Here is a 16,139-nt window from a genome sequence, read left to right on the forward strand (position 1 = left end):
TCCGAGGCGGCGGGGATGAGCTCCGAGGCGGCGGGGATGGGCTCCGAGGCCCCGGGGATGGGCTCCGGAGCGGCGGGGATGGGCTCCGAGGCGGCGGGGATGGGCTCCGAGGCCCCGGGGATGGGCTCCGTGGCGGCGCGGCTGCTGGAGGCCGTGGACTTTGCAGCCAGGAAACACAAGGAGCAGCGGCGGATGGATCCCGAGGGCACCCCCTACATCAACCACCCCATCGGTGCGGAACCCCCCCGGCACCGCGTCCCGCTCCCGGGAGACCCCCGCGGCCGCTCTCTCCCGGCGCACCGCTCACCCCGGGGCCCCTCCTGCCCCGGCGCGCTGCCAACCCCGGGAGCCCCTCACCCCGGTCCCTGCACAGAGCCGTGTCCCGTGCCCCGTGCCATGGCCTCGGCCCGAAGCGGGCAGAGCTGCCGGAGCACCGCAGCCCTGCCCCGGCCCTGTGTCTGGCTGCCACCCCGTGCTGCCCGGCTGTGCCCGGGCCCACGGGGGGCCGCTGCCAGGCCTGGGGACAGCCCCTGCGACCTTCCTGCCTGCCCAGCCGAAGGGTTCACCGCAGGGCTGGTCTCGGGGAGCCTCGCTGCCCGCCGGTGGCGCAGCCCCCGTGCCACAGGGGCGCGGAGCTGCCTGTGCCCCGCCGCCTCCCGCCACCTTTCCGTTCTCTGGCAGCCGTCGCCAGGATCCTGGCGCATGAGGCCGGCGTGACGGACGTGGTGGTGCTGCAGGTAACGCCCTGCCCGGCCCTGCCCGGCCCGGCCCGAGCCCCTGCTGCCCCCCGCGTCCCCTCCTCGCCGCAGGCCGCCCTCCTGCACGACACGGTGGAGGACACGGACGCCACGTTGGCGGAGATCGAGGAGCGGTTCGGTGCGGAGGTGCGGCGCGTGGTGCACGAGGTGACGGACGACAAGAGCCTGCCCAAGATGGAGCGCAAGCGGCTGCAGATCGAGCGCGCTCCCGGCTGCAGCCGCCGCGCCAAGCTGGTCAAGCTGGCGGACAAGCTGCACAACCTGCGGGACCTGAACCGCTGCACCCCGCAAGGTACCGGCGGAGCCCCGGGCCGCGGGGACCGCAGCGCCCGGTGCAGCGGCACGGGCCCGGCCAGCAGCACGGCTGGCTGTGCCGAGGGACAGAGGGGCCCTGCGCTGGGCCGGGGCATGGCGGGGCAGTGTGTCTGTGCCGGTGTCCCCGTGGGACCGGGACCGGGACCGGGACCGGGGGGGGGCCAGGAAGTGACGTCACGCGTGTCCCCGCAGGCTGGTCGGAGGAGCGCGTGCAGGAGTACTTCCGGTGGGCGGCGCGCGTGGTGTCCGGGCTGCGCGGGACCAGCGCGGCCCTGGAGGGGGCGCTGCAGCGCCTGTTCGAGGAGCGAGGCGTGCCCACGTGACCGGGGGCCGCGCCCGCCTCCGCCAATAAACGTGCGCAGAGCTCGGCGTCTCTGGGTTGTCATGGTATCGCGCGGTTCCGCCGCCGCCGAGTTCCGGCCGCGCCGCGCCCGCGCTGGCGCGTTCCGGTGCCGAGCGGGCCCCCGCCATGGCGCTCGCCGGGCGGCGCGACGCGCCGGAGCCGCCGGACTTCGGCATCCTGAAGCGGCTGGCGCGGGACCAGCTCGTCTACCTGCTGGAGCAGGTCCGGGGGGCCCCGGGACGGGCATCCCGCAGCGGGGCGGGCGGAGCGAGTCGGCGGGATGGGCGTTGGCCGGGGCGGGCGCGGGGGGTCCCGGCGCGGGGCAGCCGCCGGTGCCCGCTCATGCCCGGCTGCCCGCAGCTGCCCGGGAAGAAGGACCTGTTCATCGAGGCCGACCTGATGAGCCCCCTGGACCGCATCGCCAACGTGTCCATCCTGAAGGTAGCGCGGGCCCGCTCGGGCCGCCCCCGCCCGCCGCCGCCCGCGCCCGACCCGCGCCCTGTCCCCGCAGCAGCACGACGTGGACAAGCTGTACAAGGTGGAGAGCCGGCCGGGGCCCGGCGCCAGCGACCAGTGAGTGCCCGAGGGTGGGCTGGGCAGGGTGGACAGGCTGGGCAGGGCAGGGCAGGGCTGGGCTGGGCAGGATGGGCTGAGCCGGGCCGGGCTGGGCCGGGCAGGGTGGGCTGGGCAGGCAGGGCAGGCAGGGCAGGCTGGGCTGAGCCGGGCCGGGCTGGGCCGGGCAGGGTGGGCATGGTGGGCTGCCCGGCACGGAGCCTCCAGCGGCCTCGCCCCCTGTGCCGCAGGTTCTGCTTCCTGGTGCGGCCGCGGGTCCGGACCATGCGGCTCATCGCCGGTGAGTGCGGCTGCCCTCGGCTGGGCCGGTGCTGCGGGCCGCCGCTGAGCCCCGGCCCCGAGCGGGCGGGCAGCTGTGCAGGGGCTCTGCGCGGTCTCCACAGATATTGTCAACGCTGACAAGATGTCGGGCAGGAGCAGGAAGTACAAAATCATCTTCAGCCCCCAGAAGGTCAGTGGGAGCCGCGGTGCTGCCCGTTCCCCCGTCACTCTGCCTGCCCGGCCTCTGCACCTTCCACCCTTCTATAGGCACCAGAAATTGTAACCCAGAAATGTTTAAGTAAACCCACGAGTTGTGCTGCTTGGGAAGGTGCTGGGCCCCTCCCGAGCTTTGCCTGCTCAGAGCCTGCCTGGCCCTGAGGGTCTCCCCTTCCCTTCCAGTTCTGTGCCTGCGAGATGGTGCTGGAGGAAGAGGGGGTCTTTGGAGGTGAGTGGGGCTGCAGTGCTGCTCGGGGTGGCTGACACCACGGGATCCCCGTTAAATCCCAGTGCTGGTATCCCCGTGTGGGCAGGGAACACGGGTTCTCTCGAGGCTGGCTGCCAGCCTGCAGGCAGATGTGTGCCCACACAGCATCAGTCCCTCTCTTCTGCCCGAGGGGAGGAGAGAGGGTCCTGCCACCCATCCTGTCTGAAGCTCCACAGGCCCTGTTTTGGGGCTGCTGTGATTCTTGGGGCTCTTCCTGCCCGGGCAGGGCAGGGCACAGCTGTCCCCTGTCCCTGTCCTGAGCACAGATGTCACCTGTGATGAATGGTCCTTCTACCTGCTGCCCCTGGATGAGGACATCATTAGCATGGAGCTGCCCGAGTTCTTCCGTGACTACTTCCTGGTCAGTGGGACGCTCTGGGGGGTGGCAGCCCATCCTGTCCCCTGTGCCTCACGGGGCTGGGCACGAGCTGCTGTTCAGAGAGGAGCTGTGTGGCCCTGCCAGCCCCTCAGTGCGCACCACAGCCCCTTTTGCTCCCCAGGGCAGCTTTTGCTGGCCCCTCTGCCCCTGGCCCAGCAGCTTGGGGCAGCTCCCGTTGTGTGCCGGGCACGGAGCTCCCAGCTCCGTGCCAGCCCAGCCCCTGCCCTGCAGTCCTTGCCAGCCAGCTGCCACACTCACTGCCTCATCCCCAGGAGGGAGATCACCGCTGGATCAACCCGGTGGCCAGGGCCCTGCAGCTGCTGAGCTCCCTCTACGGCCCCTTTGGGAGGACGTATGGCATCGGCCGCTGTGCCAAGGTGGGGCTGGCACCGGGCCCTTGGGTCCTGTCAGGGTGTGCCTGGCAGGGACCTGGACCCTGCCAGCCTCACAGCAGCACATCACCAGCGGTGTCACTGCGCTGTGCCTCCTCCTGGGCGGGTTTGGGGGTCCCGTGTGCCAGGCTGGGCAGCGGAGGGGCGACTGCTGGCTGGGGTGTGGGGAGCCCCCTGTGCCCTGAGGGCAGGAGGCTTTGTGCCTGGCCTTGGCTGTCAGCCCCGCTGTGTGCCAGGGGTGCTGCTGGCTGGGGTGTGGGGAGCCCCCCGTGCCCTGAGGGCAGGAGCTTTGTGCCTGGCCTTGGCTGTCAGCCCCGCTGTGTGCCAGGGCCCTTGGTGGCGGCCGGGGCTGCTCCCCGCCCTGGCACCCTCTGCCCTCTCAGATGAGCTACGAGCTGTGGCGGGACTTGGAGGAAGAGAGCGACAGCGAAGGGCAGGGCAGGAAGCCTGAGATTGGGCACGTGTTCCTCATGGACAGAGGTGGGCTGAGGCAGGGCTGCGGGCTGGGCAGCACGTGTCCCAGAGGGGCGGGAGGGCAGCCTGCCTCTCCCTGCAGACACCGACTACGTGACAGCACTCTGCTCCCAAGTGGTCTACGAGGGGCTCGTGGACGACACCTTCCGCATCAAGTGTGGTACGTGACCCGGGAAGGGCCGGGCAGCACGGGGCTCCGTGCTCACGGCGGGGCAGAGCGGGGCTCTGCACTCACAGCACAGGGCTCTGCACTCACAGCAAGCACAGGGCTCTGCCCTCACAGCACAGGGCTCTGCACTCACAGCACAGGGCTCTGCACTCACAGCATGAGCGGGGCTCTGCACTCACAGCACAGGGCTCTGCACTCACAGCACAGTGTTCTGCTCTCACAGCACAGCAGCACAGGGCTCTGCCCTCACAGCTCGGGGCTCTGCCCTCACCTGGCCAGTGCCAGCAGGGTTTGTGCCTGGCCCTGTTCCCACAGGGACAGTCCCAGCGTGGGGTGCTGCTGGAGGTCTCATCCACAGGGACAGTCCTGACTTTGGCCAGGGCTGGCATCCTCTGTCTCTGCTGCCTCTTGCAGCAAGGCTGTGCGTGTGGGAATGTTGCTGTGTCTGGGACAAAGCAGCTCTTCACTTTTCCCTGCAGGCAGCGTGGATTTTGGGCCAGATGTCACCTCTTCTGACAAGAGTATCAAAGTGCTGCTCAATTCCCAGGACCAAGTGAGTCCTCACAAGCCTCGGGGAGGGCCCTTGGTGGGAGCAGGCAGAGTGACCATTCCCTCCCCTAAGCTTGAGCAGGAGTGGCTGGGGGCTGCTGGGCCCTCGGAGCATGGGTTCAGGCACAGAGAGCAGAGAAACCTGGTGCAGCTCCACTTCTGAACCTGTCCAAGCCCCTGCATGCAGGGCTGTGTCACAAATGAGTGTTTTAAGGAATCCCCAGCAAAGGTGTCTGCAAAGACAGGTTTAATATAAAAGCCACAGCTTGACAAAATTAGTTGGCAAAGTTCTACACGGTTAAAGCGCAGAGATAAAAAGCAAAAAAAAAAAAAAAAACTATAAATCAATCAATCTAAACCAAAATCAACCCAAAAATATCGAGGTGGAGGTGGGGAATGAGGGGTAATCAAAAGGATAGAAAGGAATATGGAAGACCCTCCTGTTGAGTCACGAGGTTCATAGTAATTTTCCCTCCTGGTCACAATTCAGGTTGGTATTTTACTATGGAATTTGACAATGAAAATATTACTCCACTTGGGTTTTTATCCAGGTTACAAAACAATTTTCCCAGGCTGTTTATTAAAAAACAGCAGCTGGTTAGACAGTACCAGTTCCTAGGAAGAGGGAGTGTTTGTGCTAAGCTGGGGAGGACCCAGTGCTGCTCAGCAGGGCTGACCTGAGCAGCGTTTCTCAGATCCTGCTGTGGCCAGAGGGGCACGCTGACACAGGCTGCTGTGCTGCCAGCCTGGGCTTTGTGGCCAGCAGGGTGTGGGGAGCGTTGGCCCCGGGCTCTGTGTCCCCAGGGCTGCAGTGGCCGGGCCCTGGCAGCTGTGCTGCTTGTGCAGGTGTTCAGCCAGATCCGCAACGAGCACTTCTCCAGAGTCTTTGGCTTCCTCAGCCAGAAGTCACGGAACCTGCAGGCGCAGTACGACGTGAGTGTCACCCTGGCACGCGTGTGCCACTGTCCCTCGCAGCCTGGCCAGCACCCTGTGCAGCCTGGCCAGCCCCCCTTTAGCCTGGCCAGCACCCGTTTAGCCTGGCCAGCCCCCCTTTAGCCTGGCCAGCACCCCATCCAGTGCAGCCTGGCCAGCCCCCCCATTTAGCCTGGCCAGCCCCCCTTTAGCCTGGCCAGGACCCCCTTTAGCCTGGCCAGCCCCCCCTTTAGCTGGCCAGCCCCCCTTTAGCCTGGCTGCCCCTGCTCTCCCTCCCGCAGCGGCGCCGGGGCATGGACATCAAGCAGATGAAGGACTTCGTGTCGCAGGAGCTGAAGGGACTGAAGCAGGAGCATCGCCTGCTGAGCCTGCGTAGGAGCCTGAGGGGAGGGAGGGCTGCACTGCAAGTGCTGGGGCTGCAGGGAAGGGGCAGGGGGGCCCTGGATGTGCCCAGCAGGGACAGGGCAGGGGCTGCTGGCGTGTGCTGCCAGGGCCTGCAGAGCCCTTTCCCCTCCAAAGCCACTGTGTCTCTTGGCTCTGTAGATATTGGTGCCTGTGAGTCTATCATGAAAAAGAAAACCAAGCAGGACTTCCAAGAGACCATCAAGGCTGAACACGGTGAGTGCTGCTCCGTCTGTGCCTGCCCCTGCCCCACTCGCCCCAGGCCAGGCAGCCTCATGCCTGGCTGTTCCCTGGGTGGCCCCGTCCTCCCAGCCCCTTCTGGGGCTGTCTCGAAATCCCGAGTAGGGGCAGGCTGCACTCTGAGAGGGAACGTGTGGAGGGGTGGGGGCCCCGTTCCCTGGGGTGCTGGGAGGGCAGCAGAGCCCAGAGCCCAGCCCAGTGGGCTGGCAAGAGCCCGGGGGTGATGCTGCCTGTCCCTGCCACAGCACTGCTGGAGGGCTTTGACATCCGTGAGAGCACCAGCTTCATCGAAGAGCACATCGACCGGCAGGTGAGAGCACGGGGTGCCTGAGCACACTGGTGACAGGTGAGAGCACAGGTGAGAGCACAGGGTGCCTGAGCACACTGTGACAGGTGAGAGCACAGGTGAGAGCACGGGGTCCCTGGTGCCCCACTAACCCTGCTCCCCACAGGTGTCCCCCGTCGAGAGCCTGCGCCTCATGTGCCTCCTGTCCCTCACGGAAAACGGTGAGTGCCCGCTCTGCCGGGCCAGCAGGGGCACCTGCCCAGGCACTGAGCTCACCTGCTGCTCCCCACAGGTCTCATCCCCAAGGACTACCGCTCCCTGAAAACCCAGTACCTGCAGGTGAGGGCCAGAGCCACTGCAGAGAGAGAGCTGTGCTGGGGGGGACCCTGCTGTGCTGCTGGCCACGAGGAGCTGGGCCTGGCACTCCTGGGGCTCCTGGGGCTGGGACCTGCCTCCACGGGCCCTTCCTGAGCCCCAGCACAGCCAGGCTGGCTCTGCAGGACAGACCCTGCCTCACAGCCCCTTCCTGAGCCCCAGGCTGTGCCTGCCCCTGCCCTGTGCTTGCTGGGGGCTCCGAGCAGCCTGTGCCTGGCCGCAGAGGGGACAGCCTGTGTGCTGCCTGTGCTGGCAGGCGGGGCCCACGCTGTGCCTGCTGTCCCGTTCACAGAGCTACGGGCCCGAGCACTTGCTGACCTTCCACAACCTGAAGCGCGTCGGGCTGCTGACCGAGCAGGCAGCTGGGGAGACCCTGACAGCCGTGGAGAGCAAAGTCAGCAAGCTGGTGACAGACCGTGCTGCGGGTGAGGCAGCCCGTGCCCCGTGTCCCTGCGGCCCGGGAAGGGCAGCTGCTGGCCCAGGCCTGGCTGGAAGCACGTGTCCCAGCGATGGTGCTGCGGGCAGGGCACTGGGCTCTGCTGGGGGGGCACCAGGGCTGGCAGCCACCAGGGCCATTCTCCAGAGCACGCAGCGCTGCACACCTCTGCCAGCCTGGCGCTGGGATCCAGAGCCTCTCGAGATGTTTCTCCTTGTCGTGTTTTCCAGGAAAGATCACAGATGCCTTCAGTTCTTTGGCCAGGAAGAGTAATTTCCGAGCCATAAGCAAGAAGCTGGGGTTGGTACGTCCTCAAGGGGTGCGGGCTGGCCACAGTGCCCACAGAGCAGAGAGCTCTGCTTAGCCTGTGCCCAGGCTGCAGGCTTGGCACCCCAGGGGGACACTGCTCAGGGCCAGAGCTGCTCCTGGCAGCCTGGGGGTGTCTCCTTGGGGCTGGGGGCCACTGCCAGCTTGCCGCTGTGCCCTGGCCCCGCGCCCTGTGAGTGTGGTGCAGCACTGGGGCTTGCCTTGCCCCCTTCAGACACTGCGGTGGCACGGGGCAGGCAGCCCTGTGTCCTCCATCCTAGGCAGAGGTCCTAGGGTGCTGGCAAGGTGACATTTCTGGGCCATTTCTGTCCCTGGCCCTGCTGCACAGCCCACTGGGGCGCTGTGATGCAGCTCTGGCATGGTGGGGCGGGCGCTGGGGACAGAGCCGTGCTCCGAGCGTCTGTCTCTCCTCACCCCTGCACCTCTGAGGGGCACGAGGCCCCGGGCAGCCTGGTCCTGCTCTCACCTGTCACTGCAGATCCCTCGGCTGGATGGCGAGTATGACCTCAAAATGCCTCGGGACATGGCGTATGTTTTTGGCGGGGCCTATGTGCCCCTGAGCTGCAAGATCATCGAGCAGGTGAGCTCGTCTGCCACTGCGGAGAGCCGGGCGCATCCCCGCACGCCCTGCCTCCTCCTGGGGGGCTCGGCAGGGCTGCCGTGCGTGCCCCGGGCCGGCGGCGTGTGCGCTGCGAGCCCCGGGCAGCCCCGAGCCTGCCCGCCGTCCCTCAGGTGCTGGAGCGCCGCGGCTGGCAGGGCCTGGAGGAGGTGCTGCGTCTGCTCAACGGCAGCGAGTTCTGCGCGGCAGGTACCGGGGCCGGCGGCGGCGGCGGGGGCCCGGCCCCGGCACGGCCTGCAGCGCTCTTGTCGCGCAGACAGCGCCGCCGAGGACTGCGCCGCCGGCGAGAGCCAGCGCGTCGTGCTCGCCGTCTTCCTGGGGGGCTGCACCTTCTCCGAGATCGCGGCCCTCCGCTTCCTGGGCAAGGAGAGAGGTGGGAGGGCCTGGCAAGGGCCTGGCAAGGGCAGGGAGCGGGCAGGAGCCGGGGCTGGCGCCGCTGCAGCGCAGCCAAGCAGGCTCGGGCACTGGGCTCTGTGCTCTGGGCTTTGGGCTCTGGGCACTGGGCTCTGTGCTTTGGGAACTGGGCTTGGGCTTTGGGCACTGGGCACTCTGCTCTGGGCTCTGGGCTCTGGGTACTGTGCTTTGGGCTCTGGGCTCTGAGCTCTGTGCTCTGGGCACTGGGCTCTGGGCTCTGTGCTTTGGGAACTGGGCTTGGGCTCTGTGCTTTGGGAACTGGGCTCTGTGTTTTGGGAACTGGGCTTGGGCTCTGGGCTCTGTGCTCTGGGCTCTGGGTACTGTGCTTTGGGCACTGGGCTTTGGGCTCTGTGCTTTGGGCTCTGGGCACTGGGCACTCTGCTCTGGGCTCTGTGCTTTGGGCTTGGGCTCTGTGCTCTGGGCTCTGGGCTCTGGGCTCTGTGCTTTGGGCTTGCACTCTGGGCACTGTGCTTTGGGCACTGGGCTTTGGGCTCTGTGCTTTGGGCTCTGTGCTCTGGGCTCTGTGCTCTGTGCTTTGGGCTCTGGGCTCAGCACCGGCTGGAGCCCCCGGGAGGGGCTGGCGAGGTCCTGGGCTGTCCTGGAAAATGTGCGGGGACAGGGCAGTGCCGGTGCTGCCCCGCAGCGCTGCTGCGGCACCGACGGGCCTTTCCTACAGGCTGCAAGTTCATCTTCCTGACCACGGCCATCACCAACAGCGCCCGCATGATGGAGGCCATGATCGAGGCCAAGGCCTGAACCGCAGGGCCCGAGGGCAGCCTGCCAGTAAAGATTGTGCTGACAACGACCCGGCCTGGGCCCGTCTGTGCGGGAGCGCGCCCCGCGGAACCGGCGCGGGCTGGGGCCGGGCGGGGACGCGCAGGGGGCGCGCGGGGACGCGCAGGCGCCGCCCGGGGGCGCGGTCACGGCGCGCTGTCAAATGGCGAGCGCGCGGGGGCGCCGTTACCCGCGCAGGACGCGGCGGCGGTCTCGCTCCGGATTGGCTGGAAGCGCCCAAGGCTCTGCAGTGCCATTGGCTGGGGGTGGCTTGGGGCGGGGCGGGGGCGCGGCCCTGGCGGCGGTTGTGGGCGGGGCCGCGGGGGAGCGGCAGCCAGTCGGCGCGGCCGCGGGCAGTTCGAATCGGCGGAGCGGCGGCGATGGAGCGCGGGGCGATGAGGAAAAGGTGCGGCACCGGGGACCGGGAGGGACCGGGAAGGGCCGGGAGGGACAGGGGTAGCGGGGGGAACCGGGGCTGGGGCACGGCCGCGCGGAGGCGCTGCGCTCCGGGGCGGGCGGTCCCGGCGGGACGGGCGGTGGCTGCGGAGGCTCTCGGGCCCCGGGCCCGCCGCTGACGGCCCGCCGTGCCCAGCGAGGCGCTGGCGGCCGAGGCCGTGTCCTGCCTGAATCGGGCCATGGCGGCGCTGCGGAACATCTGGGAGGAGATCGGCATTCCCGAGGAGCAGCGCCTGGAGCGCACGGACGTCGTCAGGAAGCACATCAAGGTGAGGCACCTTGAGCTTCTGCTGAGCCGCGCACCTGCTGCAGCCCGCGACCCCGGCAGCTCCGAGCGAGCCCACCCGGCCCGCTCTCGGGGCTCCAGCACGGGGTCTGCCGGGAGCAGGGGGGTCCCTGCCCGCCTCTGCCCTCGCCCTGTGCAGCCGCATCCCACCGGGCTCCCCACGCCTGGCTCGGAGCCAGCCCTGGGTCTCTAGCGCTGGTCCCCTCGGCCTGCCTCTAACTATTGGTGAAAAACCAATATCTAACCACGCCGTGCTGCAGAGTCTCCTGGACATGATGGTGGCGGAGGAGGAAAGCCTGAAGGAGCGTCTGCTGAAGAGCATCGCCCTGTGTCGGAAGGAGCTGGACACCCTGTGCAGGGACCTGCAGCTGGGCCCCTTCGAGGTGAGGCGTGGGATCCTGGGGTCCTTCTGCCTGCCTGGCCTCTGCCTGCGTGCCCCAGAGGCCAGAGCTTAGCAGGCAAATATCTATTCAAAACTGCTTTTCTGGGTGCTTGCTAGAGGCTCTGTGGCTCCTCACAGGCTAGGCACTGGTAGGTGGTTGTGTGGTGCTCCCCAGCACCTTGTTTTGTGTGTTGCTGGTGTTCATCCACCTTCCCGGGGGACACCTCACTCAAACCCTGGCCTGGCAGCCTCAGTCTCTGTATAAAAACCCAAAGCACGAGCCAGGTGCGGGAGAAGTGCGGAACAGAGCTGACGTCTGGCCCCTTGCAGGTGGAGGAAAGCACCATCCTGCAGATGGAGAAGAACTTGCGCACGTGTGTGGAGGCACTGCAGAAGCAGAAACGGGACAGGAAGCAGGAGCTGAAGGCCCTGCAGGAACAGGACCGATCCCTGTGTGACATCCTGTGCACGGCTCCGTTCACCATCGACACCGGGAGCGTGCCCAGCCTGGAGGACCTGGACCGCTACCGGCGCCACGTGGCCTCCCTCAACACGCTGAAGGTGAGCCTGGGGGCTGGGGGGCCGGGGGGCCCACAGGGGACTCCTGGCTGCTGACACCGCCCTCACCCCAGGAGCAAAGGCGGGAAGAATTTGTCACCAACAAGCGTCAGATCATTCTGCTCATGGAGGAGCTGGACCACACCCCGGACACCAGCTTCGAGCGGGACGTGGTGTGTGAGGATGAGGAGGCGTTCTGCCTGTCCGAGAACAACATCACGGCCCTGCACAGCCTGCTGCAGCAGGTATGCTGTGCTCTGAGGCAGCGCTGGGGCTGCTGCCGTGCTCTAAGAGCAGCCGCTGGGTTTGGGTGAGGCTGTGCGTTAGAGCACCCGCCCGGGGCTCAGGGGATCTCGTGTGCGTGGCCCTGAGGGTGCAGCAGAGCCCCGGGCTGAGCCGAGCCCCGGGCCGAGCCGAACCCCGGGCTGTGCTGAGCCCCAGGCTGAGCTGAGCCCTGGGCTGTGCCGAGCCCCCGGCTGAGCCGAGCCTCCGGCTGAGCCGAGCCCCCGGCTGAGCCGAGCCCCGGGCTGTGCCGAGCCCCGGGCTGAGCCGAGCCCCGGGCTGTGCTAAGCCCCGGGCTGTGCTGAGCCCTGAGCCGAGCCCCGGGCTGTGCTGACCCCCGGGCCGAACCCCGGGCTGTGCCGAGCCCCGGCTGAGCCGAGCACCGGGCTGAGCTGAGCCCCAGGCTGTGCTGAGCCCTGAGCTGAGCCGAGCCCCGGGCTGAGCTGAGCCCCAGGCTGTGCTGAGCCCCGCTCCCCCTGCAGCTGGAGGCCCGGCGGGCCCTGAACGAGGCGGTGTGCGCGGAGCTGCGCGCCCGGATCCTGACGCTCTGGGAACGGCTGCAGATCCCGCAGGAGGAGAGGGAGTCCTCGGCCGTGCACCTGGCTGGCTCCAGAGTCCGAACCAGGAGAGCTGTAAGAGCCCTGCTGTGCTCACGGGGCAGGGCTGGGGCAGCAGCTCGGGCACTCTCGTGCTCCTGGTTGCTCGGTGAGGGGAGCAGGGCAAATTCTGCCTTCGTGGAGGGAGGAGCTGGAGGTTGGTGCTGGCAGCTGCCTCATTCCAGAGAGCGGCTCACGCAGGAGATGAACCCTGTCCTCCCCCTCTTCCTCCTTATCTGTGCTCTGTCCGGGGCCAGCTGCAGCAGGAAGTGGACCGTCTGGAGGAGCTGAAGCTGCAGAACATGAAATCCATCATCCATGCAATCCGGGCAGAGCTGGCTGTCTACTGGGACAAATGCTTCTACAGTCAGGAGCAGAGGGAAAGGTTCAGCCCCTTCTATGATGGTGGGTGCTGGCTGGCCATGCAGATTTGGGGAGGGATCCCAGGGCTTCCAGCAGCCCCCGACCTGGCTGTTGTGCCCTTCCAGAGGATTACACAGAGACCCTGCTCAAGCTGCATGACGCTGAGGTGGGCAAGATGAAGACCTGCTATGAAACACACAAAGATCTGTTTCAGGCGGTTCAGAAGTGGGAGGAGAGCTGGAAGCTGTTCCTGGAGCTGGAGGTATTTTCCAGGCAGGAGCATGTGGGGTCATGGGACAGTGTGTACCTCTGCTCCCGTGGGACAGCGCTCTGGGAAGGAGCAGGGAGCCACTGGGAAGTCATGGTGGGCCAGAGCAGGGACGAGGTGCTGTGTTTCGAGCACTGGGGTGGTTGTGCAGGGCTGCCTGCTCTGGAGCCTTCACCACGAAAGGCTGAGGGGACTGGGTGGTGTGTTTGTGTCTCTCCTGCCTACCCTTCTCTACCAGAGTAAAGCAAATGACCCCAGTCGCTTCACCAATCGAGGAGGAAGCCTTCTGAAAGAAGAAAAGGAGAGAGCAAAGCTGCAGAAGACGCTGTCCAGGGTAGGTCCAGCCCTGGGGAAGGACCTGTGGTCCCACTGACACAGGAAAAGGGGTCCTTGGGTGTGGGGACACCTTTGGGTGTGGGGACACCTGGGTTCAGGGCAGCACCTACACTGCCCTCATGTCCTGATCAGCTGCAGGAGGAGCTGGAGAGGAAGGTCCAGAGCTGGGAGGAGGAGTTCAAGGAGGCTTTCCTGGTGAAGGGGCAGCAGTTCATGGAGTATGTGGCAGAGCGGTGGCAGCAGTACCATCTGGAGAAGGAGAAGGAGAAGCAGGAGCGGGTGAGTACAGAGCTGAGCACGCTGGCTCCTGCCTAATGCCAGCCTAGGGGTGTCCTGCTGGGCCCCAGCCACTGCCCTGGGCTCTGCCAGCTCATTCCCAGCTTGGAAGCAGCAGGCAGTGGGGCTGGTGCCCGCTGCTGTCACACCTGCGAGGGCCGAGCCCCTTTCTGGCCCCCGCTGTGCCAGAGGTGACGCTTGGCTCTGCACACCTGTAAATCCGTGCTGCAGTTCCTGCTGCGTGGCTGTGCCGGCTGCCAGCAGGGCAGTGCCACTGGCAGTGTCAGGGGCACGCAGCGGTGCTCGGAGTGTGAGTGCAGGCGTGTCCCACAGCACCTGAAGAAGAGCCGGGAGATGGAGGCGGAGATGCTCTACGGCAGCGCCCCACGGACGCCCATCAAGCGCCGCGTGCTCAGCCCCCAGACGCCCGCCAAAGTAAGCAAGGTAAAATGTCCCTGCAGAGCAGTGGGGTGGGCTGGGTGCCCCGAGCAGAGCTCTCTCCGCAGGGCTGGGCACAGCCTCGGGCTGCCCTCGGCCCCGTGGGAAGGCAAGGTGTGGCGTCCTGCGTGACGCGTGCTCTGCCTCCTGCTCAGCTCCACGGCACCTCCAGCGCCAGCACCGCCTCCAACACCACGGTGCGCTCAGCCTTGGCAAGAGCCATCTGCCACTCGCCCACCTCGCGGCTGCCGCCCTCCGGGAAGAAGGTGAGGGCTCTTGGGGGGCTCCCTGCCCGGGGCTGGGCTGCAAGGGACGGCTGAGCTGAGGTGCTGCAGCTCTTCTTGCTGTCACCCCGTGGTTCACCGCCTCCCCTGCTGAGCTCGTGGGGCACAGAAGCCCCTGTTTGTCTGCAGTCTGCTCTGTTGGGGCTACGGCCATCCTGCTGGGGTGTTTCTGGGACCTGAGGGAGGAGGAGGAGGGTGCCAGAAAATCTTCCTCCAGCCCAGATTTCTAGTACCACTGTTCCTTAGTGCTGAGCCTGCAGCTTGAGGGACCTTCAAAATGCGTGTGTGCTGCCAGACAGGGCTGAGCATCCTTGTCTAGTGAGCGGCACCCTGCCTACAGCAGGGCGGTGGAACGAAATGGGCTTTCAAGTCCCTTCCCACCCACATCCCTGCAGGATTCTGTCATTGTGTGCTGTATGTTTCAGGGTCCAGAACTGGACCCCAGAGTCTGGAGAGCTCCCGGAGCCTGACGCTGCTCTGGCTGCTCAGACTGATGGGCACTGCAGCTGCCACAGCTCTCCTGCCTCTGCTCAGCCCCTCAACTGTCCCCCCTCCCCACAGATCAGCCAGGCTCGGACCCCCGTCCGCGCGGCAGCGAAGCCCCCCCGACGCAGGCTGAGGGAGCAGAACAAGGAGAACGTGTCCCAGCTGGACGGAACCACCCGGAGCGGTGGGTGCACCCCCAGAGCCCCCGCCCAGCGTAACCACAGCGTTAGTTCTGTTGCCAGCACCTATTCCGAGTTTGCGGTAATTCACCTCTTCTAACCCCCCCGTCGCTGCACAGCACGGGACCTTGGCTCCCCCCGTGTCCCCCCCGTGTCCCTCCCGTGTCCGCTCGCGGGGGGCTGCTCCTGCCCTGCCTGTGGCTCCGCATGGACAGCTTCTAACAGAGTTGGTGGCAGAGGGCCCTGAGCACGAGGGGGGCTTTCCTCTCCCAGGGTGGGGGACTCAGCAGGCCCTGGACAGCCTCTGTCCTCCCATCAGGCCAGGCTGAGCCAGAGCTTTACCACTGCGCGACACTACCGGAAGGTTTTTGCTCTTTATGCATTTTAGACCTTAATGTTCATTGGTTACAAGTTGCAAAGTTCCTGTATTAATTTGTATTCCATCTCCCTTTGGCAGCCTGGCCTGCCTCTCTCTGTCCCCTCTGAGCTGTGAGGCTGCAGCGCCCTCCCTTCCCTCATCCCTCTCTTGTTTCCCCACTTCTTGTTTCCACAGCGCCAGCTTTCACAGGCTTCCCGCTTTGAAAGCACCTCCCGTGTTCTCAACTCCACCACCAACAACGCCGCGTGACGCAGCCCTGCTCCGGCAGCAGTAGAGGGCCTGCAGCACCTCCCGCTCCGCATAGCGCTCCCGTCGCTTGTTTTAAAAATGTGCTTTTGTTTAAAAAAAATTTCTATGTTGTGAATAAAGTATTTTTAGAGCAACAGCCTCGCGCGCGTCCGGGGGGGGTCTGGCAGCGAGGGGCGACGGGAGGGGCGGGGCAACCGGGCCCGCGGGGCGTGGCCAGGGGAGTCTCAGCCAATCAGAAACCGGGCTCAGGCTGCAGCTTTTTCGGCCGAGTCCAGCAGCCCCAGTTTGTGTCCTGATTGGCCAAACTGCAACTCCGCGGCCTGATTGGCCGAAAGGGACGGGCCTTCAATCCGTGCGGTGATTGGCCAAACGGGGAGCAGCCCAATCATTTCCTGATTGGCTAAAAAAAAATAAAAATAAAAATTTAAAAAAAATAAAAAAAAAAAAATCCCTGCACTTTCAATCCGCATCCGGATTGGCTGAAGAAGCAGTCCAATCCGAATCCTGATTGGCTGAAAACCTAGCGCTGCCAGCTGTGTCCTGATTGGCCGAACAGGATGAAGCGCCGATCCTCTCCGAGCCTGGAGCGGCAGCGAAAAACCGGCCCGAGTCCCGAGCGTGCCGAGCCGAGCCAGAGCCCGGCCCGAGTCCCGAGCGTGCCGGGCCGAGCCAGAGCCCGGCCCCAGTCCCGAGCCGAGCCAGAGCCCGGCCCCAGTCCCGAGCGTGCCGAGCCGAGCCAGAGCCCGGCCCCAGTCCCGAGCTGAACCAGAGCCCGGCCCCAGTCCCTGACCAAAAGGGATTTTTCTGCCGAGTAAAAA

The 16,139-nt window shown here is 66.3% G+C and overlaps 3 protein-coding genes across 8 annotated transcripts; all 3 read left to right on the top strand.

Annotated features, from left to right (window-relative positions):
* Window positions 1-15: 15 nt before the first annotated feature.
* Window positions 16-1,442, top strand: HDDC3 (HD domain containing 3). Of its 2 annotated transcripts, XM_041419114.1 has the most exons (4): window positions 16-232; window positions 682-737; window positions 810-1,050; window positions 1,266-1,442. In XM_041419114.1, exons 1-4 carry the CDS (start codon window positions 16-18, stop codon window positions 1,394-1,396), a joined length of 645 nt encoding a protein of 214 aa, XP_041275048.1. In that variant the 3' UTR covers window positions 1,397-1,442. The 2 variants fall into 2 exon arrangements, with proteins under 2 accessions (XP_041275048.1, XP_041275047.1); XM_041419113.1 differs by having other exon boundaries at window positions 682-1,050.
* Window positions 1,427-9,534, top strand: VPS33B (VPS33B late endosome and lysosome associated). 2 transcript variants are annotated; one of them, XM_041419096.1, is made up of 23 exons: window positions 1,427-1,638; window positions 1,777-1,857; window positions 1,931-1,989; window positions 2,220-2,269; window positions 2,373-2,440; window positions 2,650-2,695; window positions 3,001-3,095; window positions 3,386-3,490; window positions 3,889-3,985; window positions 4,062-4,139; window positions 4,628-4,701; window positions 5,544-5,630; window positions 5,912-6,002; window positions 6,174-6,248; window positions 6,518-6,582; window positions 6,725-6,779; window positions 6,851-6,897; window positions 7,226-7,358; window positions 7,600-7,673; window positions 8,175-8,276; window positions 8,429-8,504; window positions 8,572-8,688; window positions 9,406-9,534. In XM_041419096.1, exons 1-23 carry the CDS (start codon window positions 1,543-1,545, stop codon window positions 9,483-9,485), a joined length of 1,851 nt encoding a protein of 616 aa, XP_041275030.1. In that variant the 5' UTR covers window positions 1,427-1,542; the 3' UTR covers window positions 9,486-9,534. The 2 variants fall into 2 exon arrangements, with proteins under 2 accessions (XP_041275030.1, XP_041275029.1); XM_041419095.1 differs by having other exon boundaries at window positions 1,429-1,638; window positions 1,928-1,989.
* Window positions 9,535-9,633: 99 nt separating this feature from the next.
* On the top strand, window positions 9,634-15,453 carry PRC1 (protein regulator of cytokinesis 1). Of its 4 annotated transcripts, none has more exons than XM_041419087.1 (14): window positions 9,634-9,909; window positions 10,096-10,228; window positions 10,506-10,628; window positions 10,958-11,188; window positions 11,260-11,430; window positions 11,950-12,099; window positions 12,321-12,468; window positions 12,552-12,688; window positions 12,933-13,028; window positions 13,163-13,309; window positions 13,640-13,750; window positions 13,900-14,010; window positions 14,590-14,775; window positions 15,247-15,453. In XM_041419087.1, exons 1-14 carry the CDS (start codon window positions 9,884-9,886, stop codon window positions 15,319-15,321), a joined length of 1,845 nt encoding a protein of 614 aa, XP_041275021.1. In that variant the 5' UTR covers window positions 9,634-9,883; the 3' UTR covers window positions 15,322-15,453. The 4 variants fall into 4 exon arrangements, with proteins under 4 accessions (XP_041275021.1, XP_041275023.1, XP_041275024.1 ...); XM_041419089.1 differs by having other exon boundaries at window positions 14,590-14,739; XM_041419090.1 differs by having other exon boundaries at window positions 14,590-14,698.
* The last annotated feature ends 686 nt before the right edge of the window (window positions 15,454-16,139 follow it).

The sequence above is a fragment of the Onychostruthus taczanowskii genome, unplaced genomic scaffold (genome assembly GCF_017590055.1).
Source record: "Onychostruthus taczanowskii isolate IOZ18803 unplaced genomic scaffold, ASM1759005v1 scaffold6, whole genome shotgun sequence".
In the NCBI taxonomy this organism is placed as follows: domain Eukaryota; kingdom Metazoa; phylum Chordata; class Aves; order Passeriformes; family Passeridae; genus Onychostruthus; species Onychostruthus taczanowskii.